At 45.1% G+C, this 19,535-nt stretch overlaps 1 protein-coding gene across 3 annotated transcripts in view; it reads right to left on the bottom strand.

Moving 5' to 3' along the window:
• LOC144818569 (E3 ISG15--protein ligase HERC5-like) overlaps positions 1-19,535 on the bottom strand; it is a 511,308-nt gene that overhangs the window by 106,322 nt on the left and 385,451 nt on the right. For all 3 annotated transcript variants that reach the window (XM_078676100.1, XM_078676101.1, XM_078676102.1), the window contains one exon: positions 7,409-7,575. In XM_078676100.1, the coding sequence (XP_078532226.1) occupies positions 7,409-7,575 (167 nt within the window). The remainder of the gene's footprint in view (positions 1-7,408; positions 7,576-19,535) is intronic.

Here is a 19,535-nt window from a genome sequence, read left to right as displayed (position 1 = left end):
GCACAGGCCATTTTGAGGTGGGCCATTCTGCAAAAGATCTATATCATGGAAGAACACCTACCAGGACAAAGCAATCAGATAGCATACCTGCTCAGCAGGCAAAAGCAACAGATCCATGAGTGGGAACTTCACCCTCAAGTTCTCCTTCTGTTCCTCCAAATGTTGTGGTTTCCGAAAATAGATCTGTTTGCGACTCACCTTAACTTAAAATGCCCAAACTTTGCCACCAGGTATCCACACCCACAATCCAAAGGCAATGCACTATGGATGAACTGGTCAGGAATGTTTGCTTACTCTTTTCCGCCTCTCCCACTCCTTCTGTTAGTGCTTTGGAAGCTCAGGCAAGCATCCCTGACTCTGATCCTGGTTGCTCCTACATGGGGTCGACAGCCATGGTTCACAACCCTGCAAGAACTGTCGGTAGTGCCACATCAAAAGCTGCACCTCACGCCCAGTCTCCTCACCCAGAGCCATGGAGACATAAGGCATCCAAATCCAACGGAGCTCAACCTTGCTCCTGAGGTCATAGAGTTTAGTTATCTGAACCTCTCACCATATATCATTAAATCATTATGCAGCCAAGTGGAAACGTTTTTTTATATACTGCAATAACAACAACATTAACCCGCTTGATGCTTCAGTACAAAACATCATCTGTTACTTACTGCATTTACAACGCTCAAATTTAGTGTATATATCCATGAGATTACATCTGGCTGCCATTGGTGCATATCTGCAGAACAGACAGCATCTCTCACTTTTTAGAGTCCCTGTTATTTAGGTATTCATGGAAGGACTAAAAAGAGTGATTCCACCAAGACTTCCACCCGCACCATCGTGGAACCTGACCATTTTCCTTATCAGGTTCATGGGTCTACCATATGAACCGTTACACAAATGTGAGCTACAGTTTCTCACATGGAAAGTTGCTTTCCCCGTAGCTATTATTTCGCTGAGCAGAGTTGGTGATCTACAGGCATTCACAATTGAAAAACCATTTTTCTGCTTACACAATGACAAAGTGGTTCTTCATACCAACCCAAAATTTCTACCACAGGTACTTTCTGCCTTTCATTTGTACCAATCTGTAGAGTTGCCAATATTCTTCCTGCAACCAGATTCAGTGGCAGCAATAGCTGTTCACACATTGCATGTAAGAGGAGCAATACTTTATGATATTGAAAGGACAAAGCTATTTTGAAAAATTAGGCAACTATTTGTTGCCTTTGTTCCACCGCATAAAGGCAATGCAATTTCAAATTCTGACTGCCTGATCCGAGCTGTGGCCACACTGGACTCCGAGCACTTACCCCAAGTAGGATTGCAGCATGCATTGGCCTCCTCCCTTACACCGCTGCGACGTGGGCCTGGCGCCGGCGGCATCTCCAGACTCGGTGGCCTGTTTATCCTGTTGCATCCTGGTTCTATCCTCGACCCGCCTTGCATTGGAGCTGGACCGCTTCCTGCCCTTAGCCTATCACTGATTGCTGCCCCGGCCCGGCTGGACCTGCGGGGCTTCCACATATGAACTTCCTTCCTCTATGGGCCTGCTCACACAGCGCATGGGATCTAACACTAGCTGCTTCACCCAAAAACACTGAGCGCGCCTCACAACGCATGGGGTGCAGACCTGGAAAGAGACGTCTCCCCTGAGCAGTGGCGATACTGCTGCAACCAAACTAAACGCCTTTCTCCCAACTATCGCCTGCGGCTCACTCATTTTAAATATCTACACAGACTCTACCGCACCCCCACATTGCTACACAAGATGGGCCTGATGGACAGTGACAGATGAGCGCGCTGCTCGGCACCAGGTGCGGACTTTGCACACCTGGCCTGGTTGTGTCCCATAGTTTCCTCGTTCTGGCTGGAGGTGTGCACCGCGATCAGCGACATCATGCTTGAGCCCATTCCCCCTGATCCCCTACTATGCCTCCTGGGACATGTTAAACACATTTCATTTTTATTTTTTATTTGTTTATTGGGTTTTAACAATTTAGATACAGTTTGACCGAACTTCTTATTCAAATTACATGCATACAAATACTTGTATAATTTCAGCTAACATTTTTGTACTTCACACAAAAAGGGGGGACCTAGGAGCTGATAAAGGTCCAGTGTCCATGCTCCTAATTCATACGTATATACCAATGAAAGGACACAGTTCCTAAAGTGGGGTGCAAAAAGTCACCCATACTAAAGGGTGCAAAAAAAGTCACCCATACATCTAGAAAAGCAATTTATACAAAAAGAAGGAAAGAGAAATCTTAGGTAGGGGGTACCCACTGGTGAGGGTGCATGTCGTGGTGCACAGGAGACGTTGGTGAGGAGCGTCTGGTAAACGTGTGCATCAGAAGTGGAGTGAGTCTTGGATGCGCAGGGTGTGTGTCGGGGTGCACCGGAGGTGCTGGTGAAGAGCTCCTGGGCATCGAGTGCACCCGAGGAGAAGGGAGGCTCAGACACGGTGAGCGTGTTGTGGTGTGGCCGGAAGAAAGTGAGTCTCTGCAGCACGGTGTGCGTGTCTTGGTGCCAACTGAGACTGCAGGAAGGAGTGCCTGGTGAACGTGCACTCGGAGTCGACGTGAAGTCCCATCAGCGTTGTGTGTATGGGTGACTTTTTGCACCCCACTTTAGGAACTGTGTCCTTTCATTGGTAACATTTTTGTACTGGCATTTGTCTTTATACATAGTTGCCGCTTATCTTTATTACATTCCCGATATTACATGCGCATTGATTCAGTCTGCGTTGATTATATGTATTCTGTAGTTTACCTGTGAAGATGTACCCCTGGTTAAGGAGCTATATCTGTCTGCGCCATTACTGGATATAATTTCCTTGTGATAGGGCTGCGCTCCCTACCGACTGGTACCGATAACATAACAGCCGGCTTGTATCCCTGACCACTAACTTTGGTATTTAACTGGGGTGATTATTAGGGGTCAGCGAGGGTGTGTGCAGGCAGGGGGAGGGGAGGTCCTCCATTTGATTGTTCATGTTAAGCTGGTGGTCTCTGGCTGCGTGATGTTAAACACATTTCAGATGCTAACCGTACACTGACCATGATGCTCCTGGTGCTTGCTAAGCGCCGGGTGGCCATTCACTGGGGTCGTAAACCAGCACCTTAGGTCAGGTGCTGGTCAGACGACGCAGCCCATTGCCAAACACTCCTGGGCGAACTCTGGGATTTGATGCCAGCTGCAAGCAGACCCCCCGACATATGGGGCCCTCTTGTTTCCTACCTCCACCGACTGGCCACCCCAGACGTGCTTGCAGTAGACTCCCCGACCACTGACGGCCAGATTGCCAGCGAGGATCCCGTAGATGCAAACTTTACCAACTAAGGGCCCGATGTAGGTAAAATAGATTTACCGATTTTTAATTACCGAATCATACCGATTCGGTAATTAAAAATCGGTAAATCTAAGGGGTTGAGATGTAGGAACATCCAGATGTTCCTGCTACCGAATCGGTAAAAATCTGTATTTACCGATTCGGTAAATACCGACCGGTAATGGCCCATTCGTTCCTATGGGCTTTGAAGCCCATAGGAATGAATGGGGCATTACCGGTCGGTATTTACCGAATCGGTAAATACAGATTTTGACAAGGGTGCAGGGGGTGTCACTTTGACACCCTCTAGCACCCCCAAAAAAGATTTGGGGGCCATGTGGCAGGCATACCTGCCCTAAGGGCAGGTCTGCCTGTCATATGGCACAGGTGTGCATGCACACATGTGCATGCACACCTGAATCGGTATTTTACCATCAAATATATTTGATGGTAAAATACAGAATCGGTAAGGGTTGTGGGACTCAGAAGAGTCCCACCTACATATCAAAAATACCGAATAGGTATAAATACCGATTCGGTATTTTACAGATTCGGTAAATTTACCGATCGGTAAATTTACCGAATCTGTAAAATTCTGGGCCCTACATACCAAATCTGATTTTCCGGTCGGTAACGGCCGAAAATTCCGATTTTCGGCCGTTACCGACCGACCTACATCTGGCCCTAACTCACTACCCACACACCCCCTTTTTTAATGCAATAATCACTGCTCCTAAGTTGATGTGTAATGACATGATTACTCGTACCTGTCAATTACTCTGTAATGATGATCCCACCTGTAAGTGCAACCATTATTACATTATTGGATGAAAGTGCCAACCTGTAACATGCCGCAATGCTTAATAACGTTTTTGAAAATCCCTCCCAAAAAACAGCTTAGCACCATGCAAAAAGTGGGGGTACACATGGAGAAGGATCCTACCTTCCTACAATCATTGAGTATTTCTCCTCAGTAAGTGACTGTGAACGTGAAGCAAATTACACTGTGCTCTCTGAACCATTACTTGAGACTTGTGACACAACAGCTCCTTAACCCTCACCACTGATATCAGTGGTCAGTATAGAACCGGCGCTATGATCATACCCTGGTAAGGGAACAGCAGCATAAATATAATTCTTAATACTCTGAAATTCACTCTGCAATACTGTATTCCACTCAAACTCTTGGGTATAACTTCTACAATTGTCTTAAATTCAACTCTTTTCTGCAGATTCCCTCACAAACTTAGAATAGAATTCTGACAGACCTAAGAATGACCTGACATGAATTTTACAAGTTGGAGCTCGAGTATCTCTACTTGACTCAAGGATTTCCTTCTTAGGTGAGACTCCAGCTTCAATAACATCATTTACAAAATAAGTGACTGATTGCCTGCAAAACCTGCATTTCTTCAATTCCACTGTTAAACCATTTGCCCTCAATCTTCCAAGAACAGATTGTATCCTAATACGGACACAAACCTCACCTGCTAGACCTCTAAATAATTTATAATAGACCTTTGGAAAACAGCAGCAGCTAACACCAATCCAAACAGCATGCGAACAAATCAATAGCACCTGCAAGGAATGATAAATTCTGTAAGACTTTTACTATCAGGATGAAGAGGTATCTGATAATAGGCGGAAGCCAAATCAATGGCAGAGAAACACTTAACCCCTTAAATCTTGGCAAGCAACTCATTATTCCTAGGAAGAGGAAATTTCTCAACAACAATATTCTTGTTTAGGTCCCGCAAGTCAATGCACAACTTTATCAGCCCTTTAGCCTTCCTTGTAAATTATAAAGGTGCAAGCCATTCTGCACACTCAGTTGGTTCTATGAGGCCCTTTTTTCCAACTTCTCCAACTCCATGGCAACCTCAGCTTTAACACTCAAAAGGATGTTTCTCACTTTATGACCTAGTGGCTTAGGCATGTCTTTGAGTACAATTTTGTGCACAACCCCTTTTGGTTTGCCCACGGTACCCAAAAGACGGTCAGGAAAGTCTTTACTTAACCTCTCCACCAAATCCAATTCAGCCTTTTCCAGCAACACTCGATCCTTACTATTAGGATCAAGTGTGATACCTAAATCGCTTTGATGAATCAAACCAGGAACTGAAAGCCCGAATTCTGCCACATACAATTTTCCAACAATTTTCCTTCTCTTAAAACTCAGAACTCAAAGCTCTGTAACCTAACATTGGACTCTTTTCTCCTTTGAATGTCACTGGATGCATATCTGTAGTCTCCAAACTGTTGCCTGGCACATTAAAAAATGTCTCTTCCCACACCACTCTATTCATAAAGTATATGCAGAGCAAGGCAGAATAAAGCAATAATACCCAGAAGGTAGGTGTGCACATCAACGTGGAACATGGGAAGAAATGCAATGATCAAATAAAAAGATTCTGGAGTGCGAATTACAGTAAGGTGGCTCTAGTGAAGAGTACGCACTGTAATCTCCAGGTGTGTGTCTCACCGTTAAGATACCTGCAAGCTAACTAAAAAGCTGCAAGGTGTGCATGTCATACACAGGTATAGCCGGTTGTGCGTGTCAACATCGAGATGGTCACCACAAGGGAGCAGGCAGATATGCTGTTATTCCCAGGTGTAAGTGGCACCTCAAAAAAATTGCAGGTAGAATACACATTGCAGCACAATCCAAGACTGCTGCGACGTAGGGTCATGTAGCATGACTGCTGACAAATCCTCAGAACACATGAGCCAATTAACAATGGTCTCTAAGCAACTTGACTTCGATGTGATAACTCAGGGCCACGGCTGACGCACTGATGGGCATGTATGTTTGCCTATGTATAGTACAGTAAAGAGAGGCCTGTGTGTCCCATATTGGAAGCCCGGGGCCTTGGAAAGGCATGTGGAGGTGGAGGAGCCATCCCAGATAGATTTGTGGATTGCCTGCAGCCTTGAGAGCTGGGTGGGACACACACCCTGGAGGAAGGGAGAGCCAGCCTCTCTTGTGGCAACAGGGATCTTGGATTCTGAAAAGGTCACTCGTCAGTAGGGATTGGGCCAGTGCATTATTTGAGCTGGTAGTTTCAAGTGCTCAGTACCAGCACTTTCTTGGTTTACAGTGCTCAGCACCTCCACTGCATTGTCAACACCGTACATATGGCAGTCTGCCACATTGTGGCGTTCGTTCTCATATAATTTAGAGATGAGCAGAACAACGGTTGTTAAATATAATGTACATTAAAAATGACTAATACCTGTCTCACCAGCCATTCCTCTAGCTTTGGGGACCTGAAATAATCTGAACTGTCGCACTTGCATGCAAGAGAGTTGATTAGTAGCTGTTCTGGCAGCGATGACAGGGGCGATGGGTGGTGCAAGCTGCAGTGGCCTCCTGGTTTGGGCCCTGGCACTTATTATTTTACAAATTAAGCACTTGACTGGGCACATCACAGCACAGAAATAGGGTGATAAAGAAATACTAAAGAATAAGGTTGGGTCCCTTGGTAACCTTTTGATATACATATATCAGTGAGGCTGGCATCCATGTGTCAAGGCACATAAACTAATGTGCATGAGTTAAAAAACCAGCAACACAAGTCAGGGAGTGCCTATGCAAAAAAGAGGGCCTGTCTCACATACACAAATAGAAAAACCTATACAATTGTACAACAGTAAGAAAAATATGCAGTTATTTAATGATACAGTGAATATTTCAGTACAGAGGTGATAGTCCCTCTACCCAGAGAAGAAAGTAACAACAACATGCAGACAGAGCTGCATTTACCTCTCACATCTCTATATACCACTAATGAGGTGCATGAGTGAGATTAAGGTGTCCATCTCTAAAACCAGATGAGAATGATACATCAATATTGATAGCAGATAAAGATTTCCAGGCTCATACAGCAGCTTACTCTAACATTGCCTCATAAACTGGTATAATCCTTTGAGTTACATGTATTGTGGATTGCAGCTTATTGTGGAATAGAAGAAAAACACTGCATGGTGTTGCAGCAATAATAATCTGTCAAAATGCGGACTCTTTTCCCTTTAGTTCACAATGCACATGCACAATGACTCATCATTGCCAACACTTACCTTCCTCTAACAGGGTCAAGTTCCTTCAGATCTGCCAATGTGGGCTGCTGGTCTAGCAGTTTGCTGAAGAGAGCCAATGGAAATGGGAGATATATACTGGCGCAGTTAAATATCGTCAGCCCACACAGAATCCCAAAAAGGAAGTACGTTTTTGGCTCGAAGGAAGGCTGGAAAGAAACAGCACGTTTAGTGTACACAAACGAGGTGTGGTAAAGCCTCACAATACACAAGTAAGGTATATAATATAGATTACGGTAAGGGTTTCAAAAATAGGGTAAGAGTTAAGTAGGTGAATAACAAAGGGGGTGAGCTCACAACAGTTCTCCTCCTTAGTGAAGATGTAATTAATGACAAGTGTTTTAGAGTAGGAGATGTAATGACAGACATCGTAGTTGCAGGGGATGTACTAACATACAACTCTTCCAGGGACATTCAGTTTCTTTCTTTTAAATGAGGAGTTTAGGAAAGCAACATTTACTTCTATAGTATTATTAAAGCAGGGCAAAGGTTCCAATACAAACAAGCATTGGCATAGCCAATAGGTCTCGCCTTTGGGACCTTATAAGTATTTATTTATGCAGCACAATATCCTTGGTGCAACAACATCCACTGGTGCATTGCTAAACACTTATAAGGTACGAAAGGCGAGACCTATTTCACTATGGCAATGCTTGTTTTTCTAGGTGGGTTTGGGCCCTCAGGCGGGTCTTTTGATAGTTTGCGGGTGAGCTGGAGTGAGGCGTGGAATGATGGATTGTGCGCCAGGCCGCCCATGCCACCTCAGTGAATGCCTCAAACATAGGGGGCTATCGCACCGTCTGCATGGAACCATCCATCCCTCATTCGGATCCCAGTCCCTGAGGGCCACGAGCCGTGCAGGGTGTTTAGACATGTGCAGCAGATGTTTGGGACACCCCAACAAAGGATTAACAATTTTGATGCACGCCTCTTTCAGGAGGACAAAACGAGAGACACAATACTGGCTTTGCCGTAAAAATAAACCTAAACTGGGGAGACTTGTTGCGAGGCAAGCGGTTGTGGATCACTGCACATACTGTATCGACGGAAGCTCAAGAAGGGAGAAGAAGGGGGTAATATCAGAGGATGGAGAGGGTGAGGTGACAACAAGGAATGGGACAGAGGAGGCAGGTGCAGCGGAGAGGGGAAAGAGGGGTACCTTCTGTTGGCGATGGGACTGAGAGGGGAAACGGTTTCACCTAAGGGGCAGACAGGTGACTGGACAGCTATCTGCATGGAAGTGATGTTTAGAGCTTCTTTTGGTAGACGAGGAGGGATGGTAGCTGCAGAATCTTGGGTGGGTGGGATTCTAACCCTTGCCACCTAGAAGTAGAAGACCAGTCACCTCATCTTCTCTTCCAGCACGTCTTAGCTTCCATCCTGGTAGTGATCCCGCTGCACCGGAGGTCCTAGGCTTGGAAGGAAGGAATCACTGTGGTTGCTGCCATTGAATGTCTTATAGAGTGTGACATAGCCCTGCATGCAGTGTATGCATGCAGTACGTCAGTGAGGTTCTGTGAAAGCAAATGTGTTTGTGTTGTACTGACAAGACTGCTCTATAGTTGGGTCAGGTGTGCCTTGGGCATTGCGGTGCGTGTGCTGTTACCGCTATCAAGATCTGGTGGAATCAGTGCTTGGATGTACTTTTAAAGTTACATCACCAACAGTTCTCAGTAGAGCGGAGTTCCTGCCAATGGAAAGCCTGAAATGCCTTCAGATAGTGAGTAACTGCAAGCAGTGGCATAATGAAACTTGCCTGGGCCCCCCCTGCAATGTATATGGAGAGGGCCCACCACGCTCCTGACCTAGTCAGGAGCTCTCATCCCAGGGGCCCCCTGCCCACGCCAGAGGGTGCCCCTTAAAGCTCTGGGCCCCTCACACTGCAGGGGCTGCGAGGGCTATTGTTACGCCACATTTTTCGCACTCAATGTGATAAACTGCACATGTATGACAGACGAAGATGGGTATTTCAGAAACCACTTTTGAAAAAAAAAGTTTATTTTGTTCATAATTCATAGATCTCACTCTTCCCCGTTTTAGGGATTAGCAGTGTCACCAGCACTCTTTTTCTTTGCATTTTGAAACTCCTAATAATGCATTTAAAATGGGAAAGCAAAACGTCAAGAACTGGAATGCCAAGATTCGGCCTGCACTGCATAAGTTACTGAAGTGCGACATGAGACAACTTCTGAACAGTGATACAAAATATTTCCACTGGGTAAAAGCAGAGCTGAGGCCCCACTCTATGACACTAATCAAGACACTGCAAAATGATTGGCAACAAAAACAACATCCCGTCACTCCCAAGGCGTCCCCTCTAGGGCCCGTTTCAATGGCTGTACAGGGCATTCTGAGAGATGGTCACACTGTTATACAACAATGATCATGTTAGAAAGGACACCTTTGTTTTCTCTCTATGGCGCAGTCTCGGGATGACTGGTTACTTGAGTCTTCCTTTGCCTGGATGGCTGGTCTGCTTGTGTCTGAGAGGGTGAGACGCTGCTGCTACAGAAGGCATCTCATCCCTTTACAGACAGTGCTAATGCTCAACCATCTCCCTCTGTCGTGTCCTCTCTGAAAGCAGGGCACTGCTGCGGTACAGTGACTGTTTGATGGAATGGAATGCCATTTTGGCCAATGGAGACTTTGCCGTAACAGCGATTCCAGCAGGTCCACGAAATACTGAATAAAAATCACATCTCAAACGTGCAAGTAGAGATACATAAAATATGGAGATTTAAGTATTAGGTGTTAATTTCACCCTAAAAACTGTTGCTTTCACTTTTAATCTAACCTGCCTTCCATTCCGATCCCTGAAAACCCAATTAATATGTCTGACTTTTGACTATTGACCCCCGCACAGATGTATTGAAGGAATCCCACTGTTTGATGCATTTCAGGTGGCAGTCATAACACTTGTGCAAGATTGCATACTGATGCTTGACCAGCCTCCCATCAATTCTCATCTACTGACCATTACATTCTTGTGAAATCCTGAGCAACTCCCCAACTCCGGCAGCACTGGTAAAGAGTTACCCCCATTGCTGTATGACATGCATGCTGCCTCCTGGCTGGTTGTCCTGTGCCTGCATGAATGGCTGATCTGCCCACAGATGATCTACTCATGCCATTCCTCAAGGCTGCGTAGCCAAATATCTGAATGAATCGCATGTTTCCATATGGCTGTGGGGTGCTCGTTATGCTCTGCGACTGCACTAATTGCACGTTGCCCCATTGCTTTGTGACTTGCTTGTTGCCCCGTAGCTTCATGACACACGCTTTGCCAGTGATCAGTTCATTAGGTTCGGTGCTTTTATCCCGCCATTCTAGAGGACCTATCCACAACTCCGAAAGGCGGGCTGTGAATAAGAAAGCTGTAATTAGCTCGATCTCATTATAACCCCGCTTGGTGTAATCAGACTCTCAGCGCTGATACAATCCCAGCACTTCTCATAAGAATGGAAGGGGGGGATAGGCCAACTGAACACCACAGGCGAGAGCAGGGTAATTCATATTTTTATATTTCTGCCAACATGCTGCTTGCTAGGCTAATTAGAGTGCATAAGTGGTGAATTAGGAGGCAGATATGGAGAGATGCTAGATTCTTTCCATGCATGGTCTCTCCTGATCGCCAAAGGCAAGAGGTAAGACGAGGACCACTGCATGCAATAATCTATGCCCTGAGTGAGCACAAGGGGTGGTGAGGCCTTCACAACAAAACCTCAACCTGTTTGACTGAACTGAGAGGTCAGTGGTATCAGACTCAAAACAGCAATCAGAGCCAGCTCTCGACGAGGACCTGTAGACTAATGCATCCATCGCACTTATTAGTTTTCGACTTCATGGTCACAAATCTGATTCCTTACAAATCCACTCAGCTTCTCATCCTTCCGAGGTTGATCAATCGTGCAGATTTCACTGGATAACAAGTATCCGTTATCTTACAATACAGAACATGCGCACACCATAGTCAAAATGATGTTTGGCTGCCACGAAAGATTACTGGCATTAGAATTTTTTTACACAAGTCTGAATTATTTGAAAGTGAAGTTAAGAGTATAGCTCAAGTGAACGAAATTCTAGCCTTAAATGATCTTTGGCCACATGCATTCATAGGACTCAAATTTGCTGGTCATTCAGAATTTGTCATCGAGTGACTTCTCCAAGAGGGACCCACGCTCGCATTCTATATAACAAAAGTATAACCTTCAAATAGTTATAGGTCTGTCAGTTGTAAGCTTAATACTCCTAAATGCAGACGCAGGATCTTTACAGACCATTGGTGCCCTGGACTCAGAATTGTAAAGCAGAAGTAAATGCGCCACGGGCTATGATTCAAAATTGTGCTCAAGTAAGGCCCCTCGACTACAGTCCGTCGTGTTTAGCCAGGAGACATCCCTTTCAAGCCCTCCACACTACATGCCCTCACCAAGGCCATTTTAGTCTAATAGAAAATTCGACTATTTTCGGTCAAACTCAGCACCCAGTCCTGCCAAATCCTCAGCTGTCCATCCTGCGCTACTGACCCTCCCGGTTCTCTGCCTTGTCTCACTTCAATCATTTTCTGTGCCTCAAATGTAAAATCAAAAACGGGAATAAAAGGTGCACACCTTTTAGTTGCCACTCAGTCCCTCAAACTGCAGTCGTTCATACACGGAGGAGCAGCTCAGGGACTGGCAGTGAAAGGAGTAGATGCCCAGACCTGGTAGACAGAGCGCGTGGCTGATTTCCACACGGGCAAGAACCAAGTGTGCGTACACTTAGCTGTGCAAGAACCACGAGATGGGTACGGCCCGCTGTCCCTCCCTCCAAGTCACTCATTGATGGCAACAGCAAAGCCGTTATTAGCTGCAAGCCCGGTTGAGTAAGCTCTATAAAACCAATATATTGGTATTATGACGATTTAAGGTTCCCTGACCCCATTTTGCTGCCAGCAGGATCCCATGGTGACCCAAGCACCCCCAAAAAGAGACTGACCCCTCCACTTGCGTGTCTATCCAAGCAGACAGCTTCTGAGCGCCAGCCTTAAACCCTTCAGTTTATCCATAAAACGAGTGCGCAAGATCCCGTTTTATGTCCTCCGAGTCCGGGGTGAGCTGTAATTGCTGATACACAGAGCCGCTCTCCCATTAGCCCATCATGCCTCCCAGGGCTGGCTGATTTTTATAGCAGATAAAACAAACGTGCGCCTCGCGTGGCCAGAGGGGAGAGAGGAGGGGGCCTGCACGATTCCCTTTCGGGAGCAAGCAGCAAGGCGCGATAATTGATAACATGTGGCGCCAGCTGCTCGCTCCCGCAAGGGAATCGCCAAACGTGCATGCATTGCCATTGAAGGCAATGGAACACGGGCACATTTTTGGGCGAAAAAGGGAACCGATAGCTAAAGGTCTCTTTCCTATGCAGCGTTTGTGTGCTGCGTAGGCGAGACATAAAAATGCTAAATCAGGACACAAAGCTAGATTATGGCTGGATAGTTATCCTCGTTGAAACACACAGCGGCCGCCAGTCCTTTCACTTTCATGAGCTCTATGCGAACAACATGTGATGTTTCACGTAGTTTAAAAGCGATCAGTTTGAGCAAACACTGTAAACATGAAGGTAATTGAATAGCCATCAAATACATCCACTCCCAAAAGTGCAGCATTCTTAATTTAACTCCGGACTGACATTTAAAATTATTAAAGGTTCTGCAGATGTAACTATTGTGTTCAATAAGGCAGACTGAAAAGACAAAATATCTATTTTAACTGTGCCCTATATATCACACGTTTAAACAATAGGCAAATTAAAATAGATTTTGAGCTCCAAGTGCGTAAAAAACTATCTCTGGTTGTTATTCCAGGCTGATCTAAAAAAAATCTGAACATCTAAACACATGAAAATAGAACACAATGCTAAGTTTAGAGTAATGTGTGTTAAAAGAGAGGGGATGGTGGGGTGTGGAAAAATTGATTGAACAGCCACAAACCAGAAACAGAATTTTTCATGAGCATTTCTGCCTCGTAACTACTCGTAAAAGTACCTAAATAATAGAAGTGATCATTTGTCCAGGGTGGAAAAGATAAGGAGACACTCCATTTTCTGAGGGAAGGCAGAAAAAAATATTTTACTGCTATAGGAAAAAGATAGAAGATTAAATGTATTAATTACCATTTACAGACTTGCAGGAACTCGCAGGAGTAGGTTTAGTGGAAGAGTATAGACAGAAATCTAAAACATTAACTAGTTCCCAGTGCTACTCCTAAGGATTTCTGTGAATTTCTGAAGTCAGAAATCTACTCAACTCCTAGGCATTAGTTTTATTTTTATGTCTGACGTTTACCAAAATGATCATCAATCTGCCACATAATAATGGTAAATGTTGACTCTTGTTTCTCCCAAACACATTATTCAAAATACCTCCCTAAAAATGTGCTTAGAATGTATTTCAGGGTGACACTACTTGGTACGATATATTAATGAATTGATATTTGGGGCCCTTAATAACTAATCCAGGATTATGCACTACTCTGCAAAATTGTTGGCAGAGTTTGCTGTCCAGTACTGTGTGGGATAACTATATATTGTTAGTGATTACTTCTTAGAAATATATTTCGGTAATTACGTTTATGCTGATTATATCTGAAGATCTGAAGATACTTCTTCTGATGTAATACCACTGCTGTTCACGGTGCAACCTGCATAGAGGCAAATTAATTGATTCAATATTTAACAAGCCATTCGCACTGTTGCTACAATTTGAAGTATAATCTTTGGCATTGGAGAGTGAACGGTACAGAGAGTCAGATGACCACTGCTGCATTAAGAACTAGGTGCATAGTCACAGCGCACCCTTTTTGGGTGCTCCTAGTGCAGACCGAGGCAATGTTCCTGATTATGAAGAAGATACTGCTGCTCTGCTCTTACCAAATTTCAAGAGGGGGCAGGACCCACCTCAAAAGCAGAAGGGCTCCCTGGAAGACCATGAAGGCTTTCCTAAAAAACAACTTTGGAGGATGCACTAACTGTGCACCCTCTTCTTAGGTAGTGCTTCTCCCAAGGTTCTGTTGTGTCAGTAATAAAGTGCGCGCAAAAGGACAAATACCTTTTCACGTTTGCATGGGGCCATGATCCAAATGATGGGGCAAATGATGTGAAGCACCACTGAGATTGTGCAGCAGTAAATAAATGTGCACTCGCACTAAGTACTACGGAATGAGCCATACAAGCACATATGATCTCTACTGAAATGTTTTCCCAGGGAGTACTTACTCCACACTCAGTCAAGCTTTTTCTCATTAATTAAAACCATTCAGCAATATTCGTTTTTAATCTGGCATTAGCCCAGACCATTCATTTGGTATGTGACACACCGCACACTCAGGTCGTCCATTGCAAATCTTTTGAAGCCCCCTGATTTCAGGTATACCACAAAGGGTGGGAAATCTATTGCGGTACTTGGGACCAAAGCTTGGAATATGCTCCCCAATCATCTACATTTCATTCAAACTGAGACCCTCTTTAGGAAGGTTCTGAAAACCGGGATTTTTTCTGCCCCTGATGCTCTATGTAGATCACTCATCTGACCCTCCTAGTTCTAGTTGTTGTGCGCGTTAGGGATCCGCATAGCACCATCATGCTCCTAGGAGTGAAAGCTGCGCTCTACAAGTACTCTATAACATAAGATATACATTTATCTATAAATATACTTACTGAGAAAGACTTTCATCTAGCCCTCTTCAACCACTGGTCTGTTCAACTGTCATTCGTATTGTGCTTCTGGCCACCAGAGCATACAACATGGACAAAGAATCAGCCGACTTGAGCCATTTGTTCTCTTCTCTGTGACTAACGTTACTCTGCGCAAGCACAAAGTGGTCACCTGCAGAGAATGTAGTCCCTTTTGCTGCCATCGACTTGTGGTGATGTTAGTTAAAACATACTGTTTTAGACGTACCAGACCACTGAAGTTCACCAGTTATAGTTATCTCGAGTAACTATAACTTGGCAGCGGGAGGTAGTAGTGCGCCGGAAGGCTAAACCTACCAGTGTCAATTTGGCTACCCTGCCGAAGTTGAGTGGCGATTGTTTTTTTAAAAACTGTTTCAGAATTCTAAAAGCCATGTGTTTAACTTGATATTTTAAGGTGGATGTACTGGGGGGGCTTACTTTGTATGCACCCTTGCACTTTGATTTTGGTCAAGAGTCCCTAGTACGGCACGGCTTTGTGGGGCCGATTGTACGGAGGAACGTGACTCCACCCCTCAGACTCCCTCATTTCCGGGTCTGGCACCACTACTTAGTCCACATGGGCTGAAGGCGCACCAAAGGCAAGCCCGTCTGCGCCCGTCTGCGGCCAGTCCGCTGCCAGCGTCAGCCATGCTGCCCGACTGCCCAGTGGTTTGACTATCCGCTGGTCTAGGGATTTTTTGCTGTCTTGCAGAGGTAAGACATGTCCTAGGGCCCATGCTATTAACCTAGCCACTGACATGCTTCCATGCCCTTCCACTGACTGTTCGTGAGAGCTTGGGAAGTACACTGGGCTCGTAGGGATTAGTGACAAGGATTGCGCTATCCGAGGGCGGGGCGGGCGCGCTGACAGGATCAAGGCATGCCTGGTAAACTGTAGATCACTGCCCAAGCATGCCGAGGATCCATGGCTCACTCTAACAAATAATGCGTGGGACGTCATATTTTTAACAGAAACATGGCTGAACACGGATTCTGTTTCTACAGTGGCCCTAGCCATCCCTCCTGGTTTTAAAATGTGCTCCCCCAATAGGGAGAGTGGAAAAAGAGGTGGAGAGGTAGCCATTATTTTTAAGGACTCCTGGGTTTGAGGATCTTAACTTCTGTTTTCAAATGGATCATTCAACCTCCTTCCCAGGCATTCTCATTTATAGGCCATCGGATTGTGCACCTAACATAAACCACGAGCTTTGAAATTACATTGCCCTCGTGTTCGCTAACCTGGCATCCCTGTGCACAGAGGCCCTGAGGGCTAAAAAATAGACTTCACATACATCAGGAGTATCGGACCTATATTATGTTAGCATGATGCATCTACATGTACCTATTTTGATATATATATATATATATATATATATATATATATATATATTGCGCTGCGAATTCCGTCGATTTAGAACAGAAGTGGCCGTTAATGTTGATTACTCTGGTTATGCTTTAGGAGTATAAATGAAATTGTCTATACACACGCATGTACTTTGCGCATCATAAACTTTATGTAATCTATGCATATGCTTAGGAATGGAATCTAACATTGACCATGTTAAGATGGCGACCATTTTCGTAACTGTTGTGGTGACGCGGTAACATTTAAAATGGTGTCTGACCATCAGTCGATGTACCACTGACGAAGGAGTAATCCGAAACGCGTCTGTTTTTCATACCACTTGCTGAATAAATCATTTTCGATGGATGCTTCCTGTGTGCCCTTACTTCTGTTCTAAATCGACGGAATTGGCAGCGCAATTTGTTTCGCGGCAGGCACCGCCGCGTTCAGGCACCCGCCTGGGAGTGCAGAGTGCAGGTGCAGTTTGGAGCGTTTTGATATATATATATATATATATATATGCCTTTGCAGGGAGGACGACTTTTATTTACTCCTCGCGTATCCACTGCTAACAGAGAAGGCCGAAAACCATACAGATGCCATTTTCTAACTTTTGCTCGAACAGGGGCTGTGATCACGTGTTACTCTCCGGTAGTTGTCAAGCCCCAGTTCATCTGAGTTACTGGGAGCAGCTGAACGTAGGCTATTCACTCGACTGTCCTGAGACTCAAGGTCACATCTGGCTTTGAGTGCTATAAGCGCATTCCTGGAGGCGCCATGCCTACACTCCCAGGCACCAAGACGAAAGGGAGTCACTCCTCCTGACCTACCCAGTAATAGTAATAAATAGTTCATCTTTGAAACTAATCATGTGTGCTATATATGGTCTTTTCCTGGAGCTCGAGGGCCAACTGGTACTTTTCCTTTTACAGTGATTATATGTGTTGAACTGAAAGTATATAATCGCATGTTTGAATACAAGCCAACAGTCTTCTCCGCGCACCTGATGGGTTAGGGTTGGAGAGGCTCCTCTATAGAGTATTTTTTTTTTATTAATAAATGATTGAACTTTCTTCACTGCCAACTGACTGATTACTTGGTAATGGGATTGGGGCTACTGGTAGGTATAGCCCTTTATGTTATTTTTCTAGTACTTCAGCTCCCATCAAATTGATATGGTCTGACCACTGTCTGATCCCATTCTTTTTTAGAGTGGATAAACCCTGTCAGAGTAGGGGTAACCAAGCTTTTATCAAATGAAGTTGGAGAAACCTGACAGCAGCGTCCTTGGACCCTATTTTACAGGCCAGCCAACCCACACTCTCTTCTGATCCTAATGCGGATTCCTTGGCTCTAAATCAGTGGATTTCGACAGCTGTTGAATCCACAGTCCCAGCCAGACCCGCTAGGTCATGGAGGCTTTCCCCTTCTGCCCTTGGTTCCCGGAATTACTAAGGTCGGCCAAGAGCAGTTGTAAACGACTGGAACGGCAGTGGAGGGTAAACTAGTATGAGCTGGCCAAGACCACCTATAGAAAAGAATTGAAAGAGTTGCACAAATTGATAAAGATAGCTAGAAGGGATTACCTGGCCAGCTGTATTTACAAGGCTGACAACTCTACCAAAGATGTATTTAAGGTAGTCAACTCCTTTCTCAAACCTAGAGCATTAGAGATCGATGAGCAACCCTCCGTCACTTTGTGTGAAAATATTTTTGACTTTTTTGACAATAAAATTGATAAAGTTTACAATTCCTTCTCAGCAATACTGGAGACAGAGAAATCTGATAGTAGGGAAGGGAAGGATGCGCTCCAGAGCCTTCACTTACAAATTGTATTCCTATCTCCCAGCAGGAAGCAATGGCAGTAATCCAGAGGTGTAAGTCAGGGGCACCAGATGACCCTTGCCCCCCTAAACTTTGGAAAGTGATGGCACACTCTCTAAAGCACATGCTGGCTCACATATGGAACTCATCCCTTGCACCCAGCATCTTCCCAGATATTTGGAAAGATGCCATGCTCCTCCCTCTGAGGAAAAAACTGAAAGGGGATACTGTGGATTTGAATAACCATAGACCTATCTCTCTGCTGCCTCCACCAGCAAAAATGCTGGAAAAAGTGGTGCAGCGACAATTGACAAACTTCATTGAGAGTAAGGGCATCTTACATGATACACAATCCGGCTTTCGCTTTGGTTTTAGCACTGAGAAAGCCCTCTTGGAGGTGGCTGGGTCGGTTTGACTGGCGGTGGATTCAGGGGCATCCGTAATACCGGTGCTTCTGGATCTATCGGCGGCATTCAACACTGTCAACTAAACCTCAATGTCTCAGAGACTGCAGGAGATGGGCATTGGGGGTACAACACTATCCTGGCTGAACTCCTACTTGAATAATCGCTCACAGAAGGTCGCGCTGCAACCCTTTGCGTCTAAACCGAAACAGTTTTGGTGTAGAGTCCCCCAGCTGAGTCCACTCTTGTTTAATCTTTACCTGGCTCCACTGTTCTCTTTGATAGCCAACTGTGGGGTAAAAGGAATTTCGTACGCCGATGATACCCAGCTGGTCATTACCTTTAAAGAGCAGATCGTGGACTCTTTTAAGAGTTTCAAGGGCTGCCTGAGAGATATCACATTGTGGATGAACAATAATAAACTCAAACTCAACACAGTAAAGACGGAGGTGATGTTCTTCGGGAAAGAGCCACCTTCAGCTCCGGAACTCTGGTTGCCAACGCAAATGGGACAGCCCCCGCCCCTTCAGATATTATCAAAAATCTTGATGTGAAGTGGGAGGCCGAGCTCTCATTTTCGGCACCGATACGGCAGGTGTCAGCTACCTGCTTCAGTAAACTGAGAAATCTGCGTAAATTTCTGCATTTGTTGCCAGAAGAGTGCCTAAAAATCATAGTTCATGCCATGGTGATATCCAGGCTGGACTATGCAAATGGCCTTTATTTGGTCTTGCCAAAGTATCTAATCTATCCTTCAGATGGTGCAAAATGCGGCTGCAAACCTGATTAGGCATGTTCCTTCCCGCGAGCATGTCTCTCTGCATTT

Source organism: Lissotriton helveticus, chromosome 2_1 (assembly GCF_964261635.1).
Source record: "Lissotriton helveticus chromosome 2_1, aLisHel1.1, whole genome shotgun sequence".
NCBI lineage: Eukaryota > Metazoa > Chordata > Amphibia > Caudata > Salamandridae > Lissotriton > Lissotriton helveticus.
The sequence above is the reverse complement of the archived record's forward strand: the minus strand, read 5'-3'. Positions and strand labels throughout refer to the sequence as shown.